Consider the following 18,069-nt stretch of genomic DNA (forward strand, 5'->3'; position numbering starts at 1 on the left):
CCGGCCTATAAGAATAATAGGCACTGCTGGATACTTCCGTCATGTCAGAATTTGGGCATTAGAGACTATAAAGTTGCATTAGGATGTTAAAAACATACTCATAGCAAGCCACTGATTTTTGCACTTACCCATTATTTGTTGGCCATGTGACGAGCTAGGGCAAAGATACGTGCTTCTCCTTAGAACCAATCAGTGCTCCTGTCTTGATTCGTGAGACACAATGATTATAATTTGTAGAATCAATCCTAGCCAGATTTTAGACAACTCAGACTTTGACTGACTTCTGTTATCCTTCCATTTCCTCAAGAATACTGATTAAATGTAAAAATGTTTGAAAGTTTTAATGATGCATATGGCTGTTCTCCAAAGACTGTTTTTATCCATGAGTTGTTTTACTATGTTTCCTATAACATTTATCCATTGTGTATTATCTATATTTTTTATGTTTTTCTATGAGCTTTTATGGCCACTGAGCTGAAATAAAGGTCTTTGAACTGAACTGATAAAAATAAAGCAGATTTGCATACATAAATTTAGACACCAAAATGAGGTTGATTGGATAAGTATAACCGGAGTTGTGGATTTTAGAAGCAAAATTAAATCAGTACAAAACAGTACTCTAAAACTTTATCATTGCGGTCAATGGTAAAAAGCACTAGTGACAATCTGTTACTTGCCGGTCCAGTTGCATGGAACCCAAGGAGGGTAAAGGTGATGAAGGTCACAGGAGCAAACCACAACAGTCAGTTCCATTTTACCTGCCTGAAGAAGCCCCAGTGCAGACTTGTCCTAGCTGTCTATGGGGCTGAAGTGGGAGCCACGGGGTAGCTAGTTTTATTTATTTATTTATTTATTTAAAGAGTTTTATATAGCGCTGGCTAGACCCATAGGTATAAGAGCGCTTTACATTAGGTTACACACTGTTACAGAAAATAATAACATTTACACATTACATCACAAATAAGCAACACATTGAGAGAGAAAAGAAAGGTGAGACAAACAGAGCGGAGGGGGGAAGGGGAAGTGTTAGGGGGGAGGATGAGGGAAAGGACAGCAGGAGAAACGAAAGGAAGTCTGCCCAAAGACCGACTGGGTAGGTGACGTCTGAGGAGGAAATCCACAGCCCGTCTCCCATTTAGCTAAACAAGGTAGCTCCATTGGGCATCAGTCAAATAGCTAGGTCTCAACTGAAGAGGGAAAGTTCACAGAAGAAAGTCCAGTGGATAAATAGGGTGGGAACTATGAGCAAGGGCGGGTGAGGGCAAAGGTCAATAGCTGGCAAAGTAAAGCGGAAAGGGGTAAGGGGTAGGGTGAAGGGGGAGGAGGGAGATAAGATCAGGAGAGACGCAGGAGAGTTTGTTCAAAGACCGGCTGGGTAGGTGATGTCCACGGACTGAATCCATAGTCCATCTCCCCTTTAGCTCACGAGGTAGCTCCACTGGGCATCAGTCAAAATGGCTAGGTCTCAACTGTCTAGGGACAGTTCTCAGAGTAAATGTCCTGGTGGTTGAGTAGGAACAGGGTCGGGTGAGGGCAGGTCAAGATCAGGACGATGGCCAATGATTTTATACCAGGAGAGAGACAGCATTGAGGAGGGTCCCACTGAGGCAGCCATCTTGAGGTCAGGCAAGGGGGATGAGTCCTTGAAGTTCGAATTTAGACGGTCCCTATTATTCTCTGTTAGAGGCAGAGCAGGGGTGATGAGGGATCCGCCAGTTTTGTGGAGCCACGGGTAGAATATTGTCGAGAGGGGCTTAAATGTTGAACATCATGAAGTTTACAACTGGAACTGGCACATTGCAAGATAAGCTGGTATAAAGCAGAGAGTATTGGCAGATAGCCCCCCAGCTTGTTATAAAGGGAATGGACGAATTGAACGTAACGTTGCAGCAATTTCAGATGGTTGTATTGCTGATTAGATTTGCACAGTGCTGTTGGGGAACCCGGGTGCAAAAGGACATTAACTAAGTCACTGCTGATGTTGGATAAATGTTTGGTGGAGTTCTGTTGAGGTGCAGCATTGAGTAAAGGTGGTATTTGCTGGACTAGAAACCAACATGCTTTGGCAACGGTAAGCTCAACAGAAAGTTATTTCGACGTCCGGGGGAAAACGGTAGCCAGCTGAAACTTGCTGGGGGTCAGGAATACATTTTCCACAATGCACTGGACCATCTACTTTTGGACGATCGCACGAGGGGCCCAATGGCCAGTGATTTGGTACATTGTTTTTCCCTGCAAAGTGCAGGAGACTAGTGTCACAAGTCCAGGGGAGGCTGGAGTTCCCTTTGGCTCTCAAGGGGTCCCTCTGTCTGGAGGAGCTGAACTTTGGTGCAGAACGAGTCGCAGTCACGCATGCATTTCCATGAAGGTTGTCACAGGTGCAGGGTATCATGCCTTTGCTTTGTGCATCTCCTGTTGTAGCAGACATGAGTCTCTTCTTTGTCCTTTGTTGCACGTAAGATCAGAACTGAAGTTCTGTTGTCAGGGCTGGCCCTTTACTCCTAGATTTAGGGGTATTAGGGAAGTGGGTGCAAGTGACCAATGGGCTACCTCTAAGGTAGCCACCTGGGTGCATGCCACATTGTCCCCAGCACAAGAATCATGTTAGGGGAGTTGATAGAGTGTATTTTGTGCTCCAGATTAAATCATGTTTTCGGCCTCTGCTTGAGGCTAAATTAAATTTTTGGAACAAGTTGCTAACATTATTTAGAGTTGGATCCTTTCACAGATCCATGAAAGCCAATTCTATACTGCCACCTTATTACTAATACTGTGAATAATTGCATCAATCATTAGTGACACAATGTGAACTCAAAACACCCCCGAATTAGAGAACTTCAAGGCTAAACAAGGAGTAAGAAATATAACTATGATGCTCTCAGTAGGTTAGCTCTTTCCACAATTAGCACAGAACTCAGACAGGCATATCATTGAAAGACAGAAACTTATGACAAACGTCAGAAATCTCACTAGCAATGGTTCTTATTGAAGAGATATAATCTATGTGTTCACAGCAACTACATGCCCAAGCATTGCAAAAGCCATCTATATTCTGCTAATCTCCATTCAAGCAGTGACAATATCTAATGTGACACTTCGCTGACTGGTAATTTTAAGCATTCAATAATTCATTATACCTGCTATCCTTGCATTCATGTCCCCATTTATCCACCCACTGGCCCTTTCTTGTATTCACTCTTTGACCAATCCACAATCAAATACACACACAATCTCAAAAAGCATTTACAAGATAGGTTGAAAGAATAAAATCTGCAGCCTAAACATGGCTGGCACATGTTTACAATTACAAATCAGTAAACCATTAAACATTGCGGTGGACAGCCATCTTGGGACAATGATATTGTACAATGTGTACCATTGTTGAAAAGTTCCAACATGGCTGTGACATTTAGAAGTGATTTGTTGACCATCTTAAAATGGTAAAACATAGATAAACTATGGACAATACTATTAGGAGATGGTTGTTTTGGTTAAGAAGCAGAGACCATGCAGGGTGTGGTGCATTGCAGAAACAATTATTGGTAAGAAAGTGGCTTGGTAGCCTTGTCTGGAAACTGATGGGTGCTTTGGGGGGAAAAAAAGGAAGGAAAATGAAAGACGACCTAAAAAAGGAGAGAATGGAAAAACTAAGGACTGACATACCAGTCGGGTATTGAAGCGCATTCATTTTCAGGCAAATGTGCACAGAAGCAAGCAAGCTTCCATCATTTAAAGGCAAGAAATCCAGAAGCGTAACTGGGCCGACCTATTGCCCCATACTATATGATGCATGGGTGAAAGCAGAATGTGAATGACGTGAACAGACAAATGGCAGAAGAGAGCTGACCCATATCCCCTGTACATATTTATGAGTGTATGTATGTATCTTTGTGTGACAAATAATGTCAAGCAAGTTCTGGATTCTATGAATAGCTCTTTTGGTAAAAAATAAAAAAAAAGTATTTGTTTAACAATTGAAAGACAAATAAATCCAAGTCCATCAAATTTGCAAAGGTAATATGTAAATACGTTTTACAGTTGTTCCTATAAATAGCATCCTTAAATCATGGAGCCAACACTTGTTTCTTCCCTTTAATGACTATTTAAAAACAGTAGAATTTTGAGCATCCATAGATTCTTGACAAGCTATTTGAAACTATAATGTTGGGTTCAGCAACAAAGTAAGGTATTCCACAAAACCGGTGCATGTATAGTTTTAGTCACAAGCATTAAATGCAGAAAGATTAATAATCTAGGCCTCGGAGTTATAGTGAAAAAGGTAATATCAGATTATGTCATAATGCACTATGGGAACAAAGTTAATAGCCTGTGTGTTCCTTAAGTAGCATAGTTATTTATTTTATTTCTTTATTTTCAGTTTTTATATAGCGCAAACTCGACCTGAAGGTATCAGAGAACACTACATGAGCACCAATTGCATTACAGACAAACACATTAATTTGTAGTCACCAGGAGATTACGTGATTTGCCCAGAATCACAGGAAGCTTGAGCCTCCTGACAGACTCAAACCCGATTCCCCAGCTTCAAAGTCGACCACTCTAGCCATTTGGCCACATCCTCTCCTATAGTTGTGTGTCTATGAATGTAAATGTGTGCTTCACTCATAAGAGAGCCTCACATGGATAATCACAGTGTGTATCTTCTACCTCCAGGGTTTGTCAGAGGAGGAACCAAAACTAAACCCCTTGCCTACTATGATAATCTGTGAAAGTCCATGAACAGAATAGGACAGTGTAGTAACAATCCACCCATAAAGGACAATAGGCTTTAACATATGTTTTTCATTGTAGATAGGTCAGGCTTCCTGCCATAGTCATAGCCTTATAATAATAATAACAGACCTATGGCTTCCATCCTCACTTTTCCTAATGAACAAATCAGGCCCATAGTCTTTGTAAGACCTGGCCTTTTTGGCATGTTTTCCCCTGTCTTTTTGCTTCTGACCTCCTGTTTCTGACTGTGTGCTGCATTTAGTTTTTGCTGGTTTTAGATCTCTGGGCACTTTACCACTGCTGATTGGTGCTAAAGTGCGAGTACTTCCTATATAAAATGCGATTGCAATTGGTTACCCATGATTGGCATATATGGTTTACTGGTACGTCCCTAGTAAAGTGCACTGTTTGTGTCCAGGGCTTGTAAATCAAATGCTACTAGTGGGCCTGCAGCACTGTTGTGCCACCCACATGAGTAGTCCTGCAAACATGTCTCAGACCTGCCACTGCAGTTCCTGTGAGTCCAGTTTTAAACTGCCATGTCGACCTGGCAAGTGCACCCACTTACCAGGCCCAAACATTCCCTTTTACTACATGTAAGTCACCCCTAAGGTAGCCACAAGGAACTCCCATGAGCAGAATGCAGTGTATGTGAAAAATAGGACATATACTTGTGTGTTTTAAATGTCGTAATAGTGAAATACTACCAATCTCATTTTTCACCATGGCAAGGACTATCCCTCCCATGGGTTACCATTGGAGCTGCCTTGTAACCAATTACAGGTGTACCTTTCAATTGGGAAGAGATTGAGATTTGGGGTTTGGGCTCCCTGAGCTCAGGATTTAAAAATACATATTTTAGTGAAGTTGTTTTTTAAATAATGTGTTTAAAAAAGCCACTTTTAGAAAGTGGGCATTTTCTTACTTTATCATTCTGTGCCTCTGGTTGCAAGTGGAATCCAGGTCTTGTGTAGACTGGCAGTTGGGCTGTTTATGCATTCACTCTAGACAGTCACACAAAGGGAGCTGAGGTGTGCCTTGCATATCCTAATTGCCCATCACTAGGTTCATGGGCCTTCCTGAGCTAGAGTGGTGGGAGGAGTTGTCACTGACACCTGAATAGGGCAATGTCTGTCCTCTCCCATTGCTGTCTCCACCCCCCTGTAGTGTGTCTGGAGCCAACACAGGGCAAGGCAGGGCCTGTACACTACAAAGACTATCCATTGAAGTATGCCTGCTTCAAAGGCCAAAAGGGGAATAAGTATTGGACCTATAACTACATTTTTTTAACACTTCTGGATGTAGAGGAGACTGCCAAGAGGGAGAGCAAGAGGGCTATGAGGAGGAGTCCTGCCCCTTTGCTGTATTTGCCTTGCTGGGTTGGCCTTCAGTTGCTGCTTCTGTCTTGGAGAGAGTAAGGACTGGACCTTTTATTTGGTATAGTGCGTAAGAAGATTCTCCAAGGGCTTGTGTGTGCTTGCATCCTGTTAAGAAGTCTCAGAGCCATCAAAGACTTCACCTGCAGCCCCTGGACTCCTCGGTTGGGAGTTCTGACCTTCCAAGTGGTGCCAATTCCAGTTCTAAGCCCTTGGAGGTGGATTCTGCTGCAAGAAGAGCTGAAAATCCATGCATCGCCCTTCAGTGCCATTTTTCCCGCCGCAAGGTTGCTGTGTGGTTGAAAAACCAATGCGTCGTCGCTGTGTAGCAGAAAAGATTGGTGCAGTAGCTGACAGAACCGCTGCTGCCCTAGTCCAGAGCACCGTGTCACCGACATCCAAGACCCCCGCTCAGACTCCGACGCAGGCCCTGCTGTGCGGCTGAAGGAACCGACACATCACCTGCTCGCGGCTGGGAGAATCGACGCAGCGCCTGTTTCACCATCGCTTCGTCGACCACAGCCATCTGGATTTTTCATGACTCACACCTGTGTGCCAAGTCTACATAATCGCTAGGCTTTAGTAAGGAACCAAGGCCTCCTGTTCGGAGAACCATCGCATCACCTCCCCTCTCAGTAAAAAAACCATACACCACTTCCTCTCACAGTAAGGAACCAACACATCACCTCGCTTATATAGCAGTAAGAAACCTGATGAATCACCTTCCCTGAGCAAGGAACCGATTGATCACCGTCCCTGCGAGTAAGGAGCTGACGCATCGCTTGCTTTTCTGGCACCTCTCTCCCCTCTGCTGGTTTTCGTCTTTGATTTTGATACATCCCAGGTACTTTGTGCTAAAAGTGACACATCCATAGTTTTATATGGACTTAACTGTTTTAAACCTTGAAAAGGGATATCTTGATTTATGGATGTTGGACTTTTGTTATATTGTTCTTGTTTGGTTTAGATAAAGAGTGTTTGTTTTCCTAAATTAGCGTGGTGTCCATTTGTAGTGTTTTCACTGTGTTACTGTATATTTATGTACAAATGCTTTACACATTGCCTCTGAGTTAAGCCCAACTGCTCCTGCCAAGCTACCAAGTGGGTGAACAGGGGTCTTCTTGGGTGTGTAATCCCTTTACCATGAAGAGAAGGAAGTACCCCTACTTAGACAGGGTGCAAGTCACTGCCAAATAGAGACCCCCATTTCTAACAGCATTGCTCATTGCTTTGCCACTGTTACCAATAGAGGTCTGCTCTATTGAGCATAAGGAATTCAATACGAGCACTCTTTTTCAGAGGATGCACACACCTTCTGCATAAACAAATACTGTAGGGTGGGTCTATGTGTGGGTGGAGCCTCACTCTCTACTGCCACTTAAAGTCATCTTCTGCTCATCAGACCCAGCAACAACTGCTCTGTCAAGCCACGCCTAAAATGATGAGATTGACATGATTAGCATCAAGCCTCAAGTACTAGCAGCAAAGATAGTTAAATGTGCATGGATACCAAACACTATCTGGTATCTTCCCAAGAACCAACTGGTCAACCATTACCCAGATCCATAAAAAAGGAAGCACGAGACATCTAGCAGTCACAAAGATGTCTACCTTGCTTTCAAGTGATAACAGAAGTCCAGGTTCTTCAGGTCCTAGCAATGGTGGGCTGGTTAGCATGAGCAATGCAGATCAACAGAGGTCTTTGAAAGCCTGATGATGCCCACACTGTGAGGCTCGGTGGAAGACGATGTCCGCATGGAGTCACCGGCACTGCATTGCATGAAGGATCAGAGGTCAGTGTTTGGGTTTCACCTCACAGAGGCGGTGTGGAGACAGTAACGACCACTGCAGTACAGATTGTTCTCTTCTGTTCTTTATTCTGGAACCACCAAGGCAGGGGAGACACAGGACGGTACAGGAGGCAAGGGCATATTAATTGCGATCTACGACAGGTCTACTGGGCAGCCACCAGTGCCCTCTCTAGGCAGAGTAATCACCTTTAAGTGCTAAAGTAGGTGCCCGACAGGTGGAGAGGGCGGAGGGTGTTCTTGCCTTCTAGTGAAAGAATCTTACGCTAATGCGCACTTTGCACAGATATGCCCCTGCTCTGGCTTTGGTTTGTTGACTTTGCATACTCCATTTGAGGAACCTACTCTACGGGTTTTTCTGATTTCTCAGCAGGTTTCCTTTCCACAGGATTGATCAGATCCTCGTAGCACAGGGGAGCAGTGTTCTTGAGGTTATGCAGATGACCAGTGTTCAGCCATCCCTACTGGGAAGCAACGACCTTTTAAGTCATGTGCGAAGTGGGGAGTTATCCAGTGCCCCCAGGCAAAGTGAACTTTATCTCTGTTTGACGTATGTCTGGTTTTTTTTATTGATTTATTTTTTATTGCAGTTACTTAAAACCATTTGCAATGCAAGTAAACAATTAAAAACCTCTATCGGTTCTATTTCTCTATCTAAACCTCCCTGCCTACATCTACTCTGTTGCTCTACCCAGTGTCATGTTAAGCATTTTAGGGTCCAAGGCATGGCATCTTTCAACTCTTTTTGTGAACTGTTAAAGTTCCAAATATGATTTTGTATCATTTGGCATCATACAGACTTAAATTAGCAAAAAATGGGTAAACCAATTAAAACCTGTTCCTGGCAGAGCTCTTCGAATCCTTGAAATGACTCTGGTGGGAAGGAAATGAGCATCACCCCGGGATGTCCTCGCGGAGGTTCTCCTGGATCTGCAAACTGGGGGTTCTACTACTGACGCCAGGTTTAGAGCTGGGCAGCAGAGTGACACATTTCAATCGTTCTAGGAGGAATGGACAGGCATTTCCTTTCACAAAAGCTTGTATTTGTCCCAATACACCTACATTTTACAGACACTGAAAACAGGTGCACATTCGCACAGGTTCGTCTCGGCATTGTCCCTGAGGGCGAGAGCACACCCCGAGGCGTCTTCGAGGCCGTGTGTGGCATGGCTGAGCTCACTGGTCGTAAGCAGGCTTCTTAGACAGACACGTCACTTTTGAGGGCTTTCAAGCACGTGATTGTTCCATCTTGCGTTCCTCGAGTTGGCAAGGCCTGGGTGTTGGGGGGTTCTTGAGTCTGAGGTGATCTCCATGAAGTCAACTAGGCAACTGCACTCGCCTGCGAAAGGGGGCCCTGTCACTGGTGAGGCGCGGCGGAGAACTCCTGTAGTACTGTTACTCCGGTCCTCTCTGAAAAATAGAGCTCGCAGTGTGAGGGTTAAAAACGGGCCGCTCAAGGAAGGCCAAAGTTTGAAGGGCCCGTTTAAATGCTGTTGTAAGATTCATGACACAGTGAAGCTGGCGGGGTGCTTTATGCAAAAAGCCTCCATAAGTTAACACCATAGGGACATCTCACCCCACTTTCTCTCCCCCTATCTGCTAGGGTTGGCTTCCACGTAGTATTTACACATGAAAACGTCAAGTCAATCCCTTGTGGGACCCAGAGAGGCCAGGCTATGAATGGGCATTGAAGTGCAATTGATCTAGTGTACTGAAATCTACCGGAAACGTGCTGAGCTCTAATCTCACTTGCATACACGTGCCTCTCTGGGAAGAGCTGAGGCTCTCAGTGCGTGCCCGTGATCAGCGAGTGAGTACAACAAACCTCTACCGCAGACACGTACCTCTCCCAATCAATACCATCAGTAAATTAATTAAATAAGAGGTAGGCGGCTCCTGAGCCTACGGTAAGAATAAACAAAACAACAATATGGCAGCGTGAGTTTTCCAGGAATGTCTACTGCCGCAGAAGCAGCACGCGCGCCGGGACATGATCCGCCGTTAGGATAGTATTGAGCAAACTCGCAATATAAAGCAACGCTGAAAATACGTCGCAGCCGCAGAGAAACGCCCAGCATTGCGAGGGTTAAACTATCCCCAAAACTGACAGGCATCTCTTCCAATCCTTGCACAGGGGAAAGGTTTCCCACTGCCAAGGCGAATCGGACACGCCAGGGGGAGGGTTCCAAAACGCTGAGAGGGTTTTTTCTATGTCTGTCTTTTTTTTCTAGTTTAGTAAATTACTGCAGCAAGAGCGATCCTGGAACAGGCTGCTGCTGCTCGGATAAGCTTGGGGCAAGGAGGAAAACCCTATGAAGGAACATGCAGGACCTAACGCCTCCTCTATGGCATTGTGAGCATTCCAGCGCCTCGAAGCATGCCTAGGGCAGCATCTGCCATTAGCCGCAAGCAATGGGACAGGCCCCCTGCAGCAATAAGAAGCCATTTGGTGGGAGAGAGAGAAAAAGCCCCAGGACAAAACAGAAATCGAGTGCACCGACAGCCAGACACGACGCGACGATGCTGCAGCGTAGCACAGAGCCATGCAGCCCACTGCAGACCGTCTGAGACCCGATCACCTTGAAACAACTTGAAATTGAAATTGGAATTGGATATCCGCGATATTTTGTTCGGACTGCAGGAGCGCGGTGCCGGTAGCACGCCGGGACCGGTGATCAGCATTTGGGTCACGTTGATGGGAGAGAGGGCACGCTTCGCAGCCAGGCGCGAGAGCATCATCGCTGGGAAATGAAGGCGGCACTGCAGCAAAGCAGGTGCTGAGGCTGCCCAGCTCGGACTGTTTGGAAACTGCTGCCTCGCCAAGGAGATGCGACTGTTGTCTTCTTGGCGCTAGGATAAGAGACCGCTGTCTCCACTCTATTCTGGTAGGAGACCTCCATCTCCTTGAAGCTAGGACATGAGACTTCTGTCTTTAACCACTGGGAAATGAGAACGCCATCTCCTTCACTCTAGGACGTGAGACATCCCTCTGCCGCCACTAAGGCGACAGCGCAGTGTCCATAAAACAAGAGAGTAAGCCCCTGTCTGACCAACACCAAGCATTGCATCCCCAGATTAAACAGCGTTCCCTCAAACACGGGTGAAAAATACAAACCCCGTGTCCCTCACTTTGGGACGAGAACAGGCCGTCGCCACAGGAGCATGAGGTAAAGCAATTAGGGTGTCGGCAACTGAAAACAACACAGATACGACGAGGAATCTGAAAGTGCCGGTTCCGACTCCACTCTGTCCAAGGTGCTGAAGTGTGGCCATGTAATGGAAGCGGGTGCAACCTCCGCACTGCACAGGATGCAATAAGCACAGTGTGGGGTTGTGGCAGGTAGCTACTTCCGCTTTGAGTTCTCCAGGGTCCTGAACGCACTGCCCTGGGTGTGAGTGGGGCAAGTCCGCTCTGAGCTCTCCGAGGTTCTGAACTCACCGCCCGGGTGTGAATAGACAGGGGAGCCGTCCGATCGGAGCTGCCCAGCGTCCTGAACTCTCGGTCCCTGATGTACATCGACTAAAGACCGTTCGAGCTTTCCAGGGTCCTGAAGGCACTGTGTGAGGCTATGAGCAGTCCAATGCTCTGAAGTTGTAGTCTCTCTAGCGGTGAAAAGTGAGGCGGTCAATGTGCTGAGCCCACCTCCCCTTCCTCCTGCACGAAGGTTCATAAAGAAGGGATCTACTCACGTGCCAAACCTGCCCCCCGCGCCTGCCATCATGTGTAACCTGGGCACACTGGGCCTCTACCTGTGGGAGACGCTGGTGTTTTTCAGGTAGGGCTCCTCTATACTTTGCTCGACTTGGTTTCCTGTGCAGCGCCAGTGCCTTGCGAGTTGTGTGTCTTGTATCATCTGTGCTCATCCAGTAGAAGATATCAGTCTAACACTAACACCTGCACATGAAAAATAAACTCTAAACTCTCCCTTGGTAATCGTCTAATTGCCGGCACTGACAGATTAGATTCTGGCACATGGTCATCACCCACCCCTTTCGTCACTGCCTTTTTGTGTCGCTGGCTCTGAGAACTCAGAGGCTCGGTTCTGGTATCTGGTGTAATTCATAAAGTGGTGCGGTTTAGGAGTAAATCTATCAGCCTCTCGAGTTACTCTCTGTAATTAGTGCTGCAAATCCTATAACCGCAGTGCTGCTGAGGTATCCAGCAGCCGGTCCTATCCAGCAGCGAAGCGACACCTAGCGCTGGCTTGGGAGCTGTGCCCCTACGCTGGGTTAGGGTGCTCCGCTCCTCAATCAGAGGGCACGTGCCACTGCTGCCAGCGCGAGGACAGTGAGCGAGGGAGTGCAGGGCAGGAAGATTGGCCCCTCCAGCCTCAGGGGTGCAGTGGGCGAGTGGCGGGAGGGAAGGCACAATGATGTATATTTGTGATGTGGCCTTTCAAGACTTCTAGGCCTGGCTGTTGTCAGGTATCCGAAACATCCTTATCATATTTTGCGTGTTGGCCAGCCCTTTTCCATCACTTGAGTGAGTTTTCTTCAGCTGTTTTCAGTGTAAACTGAATCACATAGAGGCACTTGGAAACATTTGGGTCGAGGATTTGATGTTCCTGAAAGGAGTCCCATTAAAATCATAAGATTGCGTTAGCTGCCAGCTGCAGAGATCTCTGTGAAATTTTTGTTGTAATTTTAATTGCATTTATATAGCGCACTACCCCTGGTGAGGCGTCAAAGTGCTTTTTCAGCTAGTAGCATACTACTCTGGAACCCAAAAAGGATTAGTGGTGAATTAGTCTAGAGACATATGAAATTAATTTGGGCGGTGGATATATTAGTGTGTTATTTTGATTGAAAATGATAGTGGAGGGACGGAAGACGGAAGGGTTTGCATTTATATAGCGCTTGCTACTCTTGACGAGGTGTGGAAGTGCCTTTAGGCAGTGGCACACTACTCCAGAACCCAGAAGGGATTAGTGGTGAATTAGCATGGGGAAATATGAAATTAATTTGAGCAGTGGACATGTTAGTTTGTTATTTGTGACCAATTGCAAATCTATCAGGGAGGGATGGCTCTACAGTTTCATCCTTCTGAGATCGATGAAATGGGTGACATTGTGTAGGGTGATCATAGCACTTATTTATGAAATCAACAGGAGCCATTTGAGTTTGTGTTGTATACAAGTATTTAATATGTTGGGAGCCCTCTAAGGTAGTATGTGGTGCCCACTCTATCTGCTGGTGCTCATCAAAGCTCATCATGGTCTTTGGAGCTTGTGGTCTTCCCCAATTTATATTTCCTTGAGAAGCAAGTGAGTATCCTGATTTACAGACTCTTGTCAGCTGGTGGTAGGTTTTCTGAATGCAGAAAAAAGTAGCACAGAATTCATACTCATTCAATCCATAACCGCCCTGCAGAGAATACAAGTATTCAATAAAACATGTGTGCATTGTGGTGGTCGTTTTTGTTAATGTCCCGGGTGGGGTTAAACTGTATAGCTGGAAATGAGCTATAGTTTACTCTTGTGCAGTATCATCAGTAGGGTGGGCTTTAGCGGTAGTGGCACCTCTGGGAATCCTTTTTTGGTGCCCCCCCTTCCAACGACCTCCTTTTCCACTGATTCCCTCACAACCACCTTCAAACACTACCCCGTATCTCTCCACAGCCCCTCTCACATGCATTTCATTTGTTTTTATAGCACTACTCATATCAGTGTAGGGTGTAGGAGCACTTTCAATCACACACGCATTATAAAGAGACAATTAATCATATGTGTGTAATTAGTCTATGGGAAATGTTACATGAGACAATGACAATTATAAGGTGTAGGAATCACTTCGTCCATACTAGCAGGTAGTATTTTAAGAGTGTTTGGTCTGGGAAAGCACAAACTCCGCATTTAAAATGTACACAGAGGTTTGGGTTGACATTACTGATAAGAATGTATTTTTACCCAAACAACCCCTTTTAGCAACATTAGGATAATAAAAGACTGGGGAAAAAACATAACAAACATAACGCTCTAACCTATACCATGCAGTTTACATACAGCTCTTTGATGACAGTTCATAGATCACTGTGCTATAATAGGATTGTAATTTATTTACAAACTGCAAGCAACAAATTGATCTCTGTTACAAAAGCAGTAACCCACTGAGCTTTCCACATAAAAAGAAATTCTGTGATCTGCGTGATACACGTCCTTTGCAGCAGGCACATTCACCTCCTGTGCTACATTATGATGATGCAAAACTGACACAAAGCAAAACTCTGCTCTCTCTCCACCATGAACATTAATCGTCAGAATTATCTTGACATTTTTATTATTGCCTGAAAACTGCCGGGCACACAAGGAACTCTGTCACAGGTGCTTTAAATCCCCAAATGTATTTCTAAACACAGCGCCTGCCGATCTCAGCGTCAGGTGCAGCTGCACCGGTTGCACCTCGTTAAAACCATCCCTGGTCATGAGATCCGCAGTATCATCCAGACACGGGAGCATGACCTCTGTTATTAGCACACACCCATGCAATAACCACCATATTCCGCTCAGCGTCAGGTGAAGACAGAACATGACTGTGCTCCGGTGAGTTAATCTCTGCATTCCCTCCTCGTTTTATTCGTGAAACAGACCGAGAGGTTTTGTACAGGGAGATAGATGTCTGTAAAGTTGCACCAATATGAAATGGCGCCCCAAGTACTTTCGCCTCCTCCTTCCTCACCGCCCCCCGATAAACCCGCAGGATTCTTGTTTAGAAAAGGAAGTTATCGGCAACAACCCGGATGTGCATTTCTTTAAACAGGCCAGTGCGCTAGCTCTATGGGTTGAGCGCCAGCTGAAGAGATCTGTCTGTCTTGTCAGAGATGTGTGCGTTGTCCCTGAGGGTGGGAAAAAACGTATGTCCATACTTCAGAAAAAGATCAAAAGCACACCGAGGGGTTGGGTGATAACAAGACTTGTGTAAGTGCAGATGTAAAACTGCGTACATTGCACTGCCCTGCACACTCAGGTCACAAAATGCAATCCTACAAAAAATATATACAGATGACGCTGCAGTGGGTAATTAGCAGTTCTATCTGACGGTATTTCCTGGATAAGTCAAGTGTTTCAATTGTGCTTTGTGGTCCTTACAGTAAATACAATTAAAATAAAATCAACACATTCACAATAAAGGTTTTTTAGAAGCTTCCCCTGACTTTCATATGTTATAGTTTGAAGTTGTCCTGAAAGGCACAGTAAGCCTGGTCCCAGGGGAGCATTCCTCAGGGTACAGGGAAGAAGAAGGTGACAGGTAAACAGATTCGTGTCAGCGTCTGTAGTGAAATCTGCCTATAGTAGTTTCACTTGTTCAAAATTCTATTTTTTTACATACCAACAGATACCCGAAAACTACATTATATAGGGCGAAGGACAAGTACCGTTCAATATAAATTAGTTTTAAGTTTAAATTAAAGTCCCACTAAGAGTTTTATCGCAATAAATGTAAGTACTACCAGCATAGACCCATTGATGTGGTGCGGCCAGAGCCACGGATACTCGCTCAAACCCTGCAGCACAACCTTGATACAGAGACTGCTTATACCACAATTATCCGGCCTTCAATGACTCTCCTAGACATGTTTGCGGAGCTGAAGAAATGGCCCTTCAGGCTGACGGTGTGATTTAAGGTGGAAGGTGCAACGCAGTCTTGTGGTCAATTTGAAAAATCTAAAGGGGAATCAAGATTTGTTGAGTGGTTGCATGGGTTCTAGAGGTTTAGTTGAGGTTTCATTCTAAGAGTGGCGTTGAAATGTGGTCAAGTGGTTTCATGGAGTTTTGCTAGTGTTCTTGATAAATGTAGTCCGAAAGTGAAGCCGAGATGTGAATTACAGGTGCTGTTGAAATGTATCCGCAATGCTGGCTTGCTGTTTTCTGCTGAAGTTGAGATGCGGTTTATTGTGTATATTGAAACGTGGTTTAATAATGTACTTAAGGTTTGTTCTGCTGGTGCCATTGGAACGTGATCTAATGACAATGTTGAGGTGTGGTCTACTGTTTCAATTGAGATGTGGCCCATGGTTATATTACTTGTGGTTTTGTCTAATTGGTAATAGTGCAATGTAATTTAGTGTCAATGTTACAATATGGTCTAGTGGTAAAGTAAAGCTGTATAAAGCTGCTTATTGATTTATTCATTCATGTATTTATTTAGTTAGTTATTTCTTTATTGGAAAACAGTGAGTAACATTTCAAACACAAATGTTGTACATTAGGACCACTCTTTATTCACTAACAAGGTCATCAAATGAATGTGGTGAAGTTGCAGAAACCAATATGGATGTAGAATAGATGGTATGTATTACATCAGCTCTTGTGTGAGAGTAGTAACAACAAGGACAGATAGGTATGTTAACGCTGTACAACATACGAGCATAAGCAAAAGCCCAGTATAAGAATTCATCACTTGAAGTGTAGATGCGGAGCATTTGGTAGATTTACATTGTTGAGTAATTCAGCGGCTATAGCTAACCTCAATGACCTTTGAGTTCTAAGAGAGGTAACTTTTCAATGTTCTTTTACATTTCTGTACTGTTGAGCTGGCCCTGATTGTCAGGGAAGGATCTTCCAGTCTGTGGGTTCCATGAAGCCAAATGTAGCAGATTCGCTGATGTTTAGTTGCAGGACGGGGGTTTGTTTGGAGACAGCAACAGAAAGGTGGTCAGCAGAAGTCCTAGGAATGGCTCTGACGACGAGTGTCAGAATTTTGTAAACACCCTGTCGTCCGTGGAAAGCCAGCCAACCTGATGGCAATAGTGTGACGCATACATGTTTCTATGGAGATCTCTAGAACCCTGGTGTCAGCGTTTAAAACTTTGTCAAGGGAGTCAACACGACATAAGGAAGGCCCTCTGATAGGCTGTCGCAATAATCCAGTTTGTTAGTGTCAATCAGAGCTTTGGCTGTGTGGAAGTGCAATAAAAGGCTGGGTTTTTAGTAGATTTATGATTTTATTTGTAGTTGCGATGACTTTCATGATGATGAATGATTCCAAGGAGAAGGGTTGACGAGAACACGTGCGTGGCTTGTAGAAGTTGGAAAGCCAAGGTGTCCTTGGGAACGTGAATGCAGTTGGCAGTAGAGGTATTGGGGAGGTAGGAAAGCATGTTGTCTCTGTCTTAGATGAGTGCAGCTCTAACAAACGCAGGCTATCAGTGGTGAATGGTGATAAGAAGATACGTGATTGGAGAAAGATTGCAAAAGTTGATAAAGAGAAAACAAATTGAGAGTCATCTGCATATAGGTGATAAGACAACCGAAAGAATGAAAATATTTTGCCAATGGAAGTGGTAAAGAGTGAAAAATGAGAGGATGCAACACAGAGAATTGGGGGACACCAAGAGCGAATGTGTGGGTGGTGATCTATCAGACAGTACGGTAGCAAATTATCATAGCCTTAAATGTTGCCTTACAAAAATGTAGTACCCTGTACATAATGTACAAACATGGCACCCCATTTGTGCTAATACAAGGATATCGACATCCAAAAGAAGAGAGTTATACATAAATGCTCAACACGTAACACGGTGAATGGAAATTAACTTTTGGAATACTTTGAATAAAACTGATTACATTTGGATGAAATTGGCGTACACTTGTTATGCTACTGGAATTAAGCAGTGCGTCCGATCTGGAGTGGATTCACGCTTCAGTTTCCATATGTTTACTAATACAAGGATATCAACACATAGTGGAGTAATTCTTTTGTAAATCATATTCAGATCAGGATATTTATGCCAGACAATATTTGTGTTATTCAAATTATGACAAACTTTAAGGTTTCTAACTGACAGAATGGACAGGACTTAGAGACCTGACAAAGGCAAATTGAGAGAGGAACCTGAAATGCCAAAAGTTAAAAGGGATGATAGTGAAGTGGAGTGTTTGGCAGTTCTGAAGGCCGCAGATAAGTCAAGGAGTGTAAAGATGAAATAGAGGTGGCTGTGAGCAGAGGTGATTAAGTTGGTTACATATGTGAGGGCTCTCTCAATGGAGTGGGGATTGATGAGATCTGAAACCTGAGTAGAAGTGGTTGAAAAGATTGTTAGTACTGAGCTAGAGAATGAGTTGATTGATGACAGGACATTCTAATATTTTTAGAAGAAGGCATTGAAGGTACTGGGTGATAGCTAGAACATACGTGGGGTTCCACTGCAGTCT

At 44.6% G+C, this 18,069-nt stretch overlaps 1 protein-coding gene across 4 annotated transcripts in view; it reads left to right on the plus strand.

Annotated features, from left to right (window-relative positions):
• The first annotated feature begins 10,183 nt into the window (after positions 1-10,183).
• GLRA1 (glycine receptor alpha 1) overlaps positions 10,184-18,069 on the plus strand; it is a 404,715-nt gene continuing 396,829 nt past the window's right edge. For all 4 annotated transcript variants that reach the window (XM_085617658.1, XM_085617660.1, XM_085617659.1 and 1 more), the window contains exon 1: positions 10,184-11,694. In XM_085617658.1, the coding sequence (XP_085473784.1) occupies positions 11,639-11,694 (56 nt within the window). In that variant the 5' untranslated portion in view covers positions 10,184-11,638. The remainder of the gene's footprint in view (positions 11,695-18,069) is intronic.

This window comes from Triturus cristatus, chromosome 7 (genome assembly GCF_964204655.1).
Source record: "Triturus cristatus chromosome 7, aTriCri1.1, whole genome shotgun sequence".
NCBI classification, from domain to species: Eukaryota; Metazoa; Chordata; class Amphibia; order Caudata; family Salamandridae; genus Triturus; species Triturus cristatus.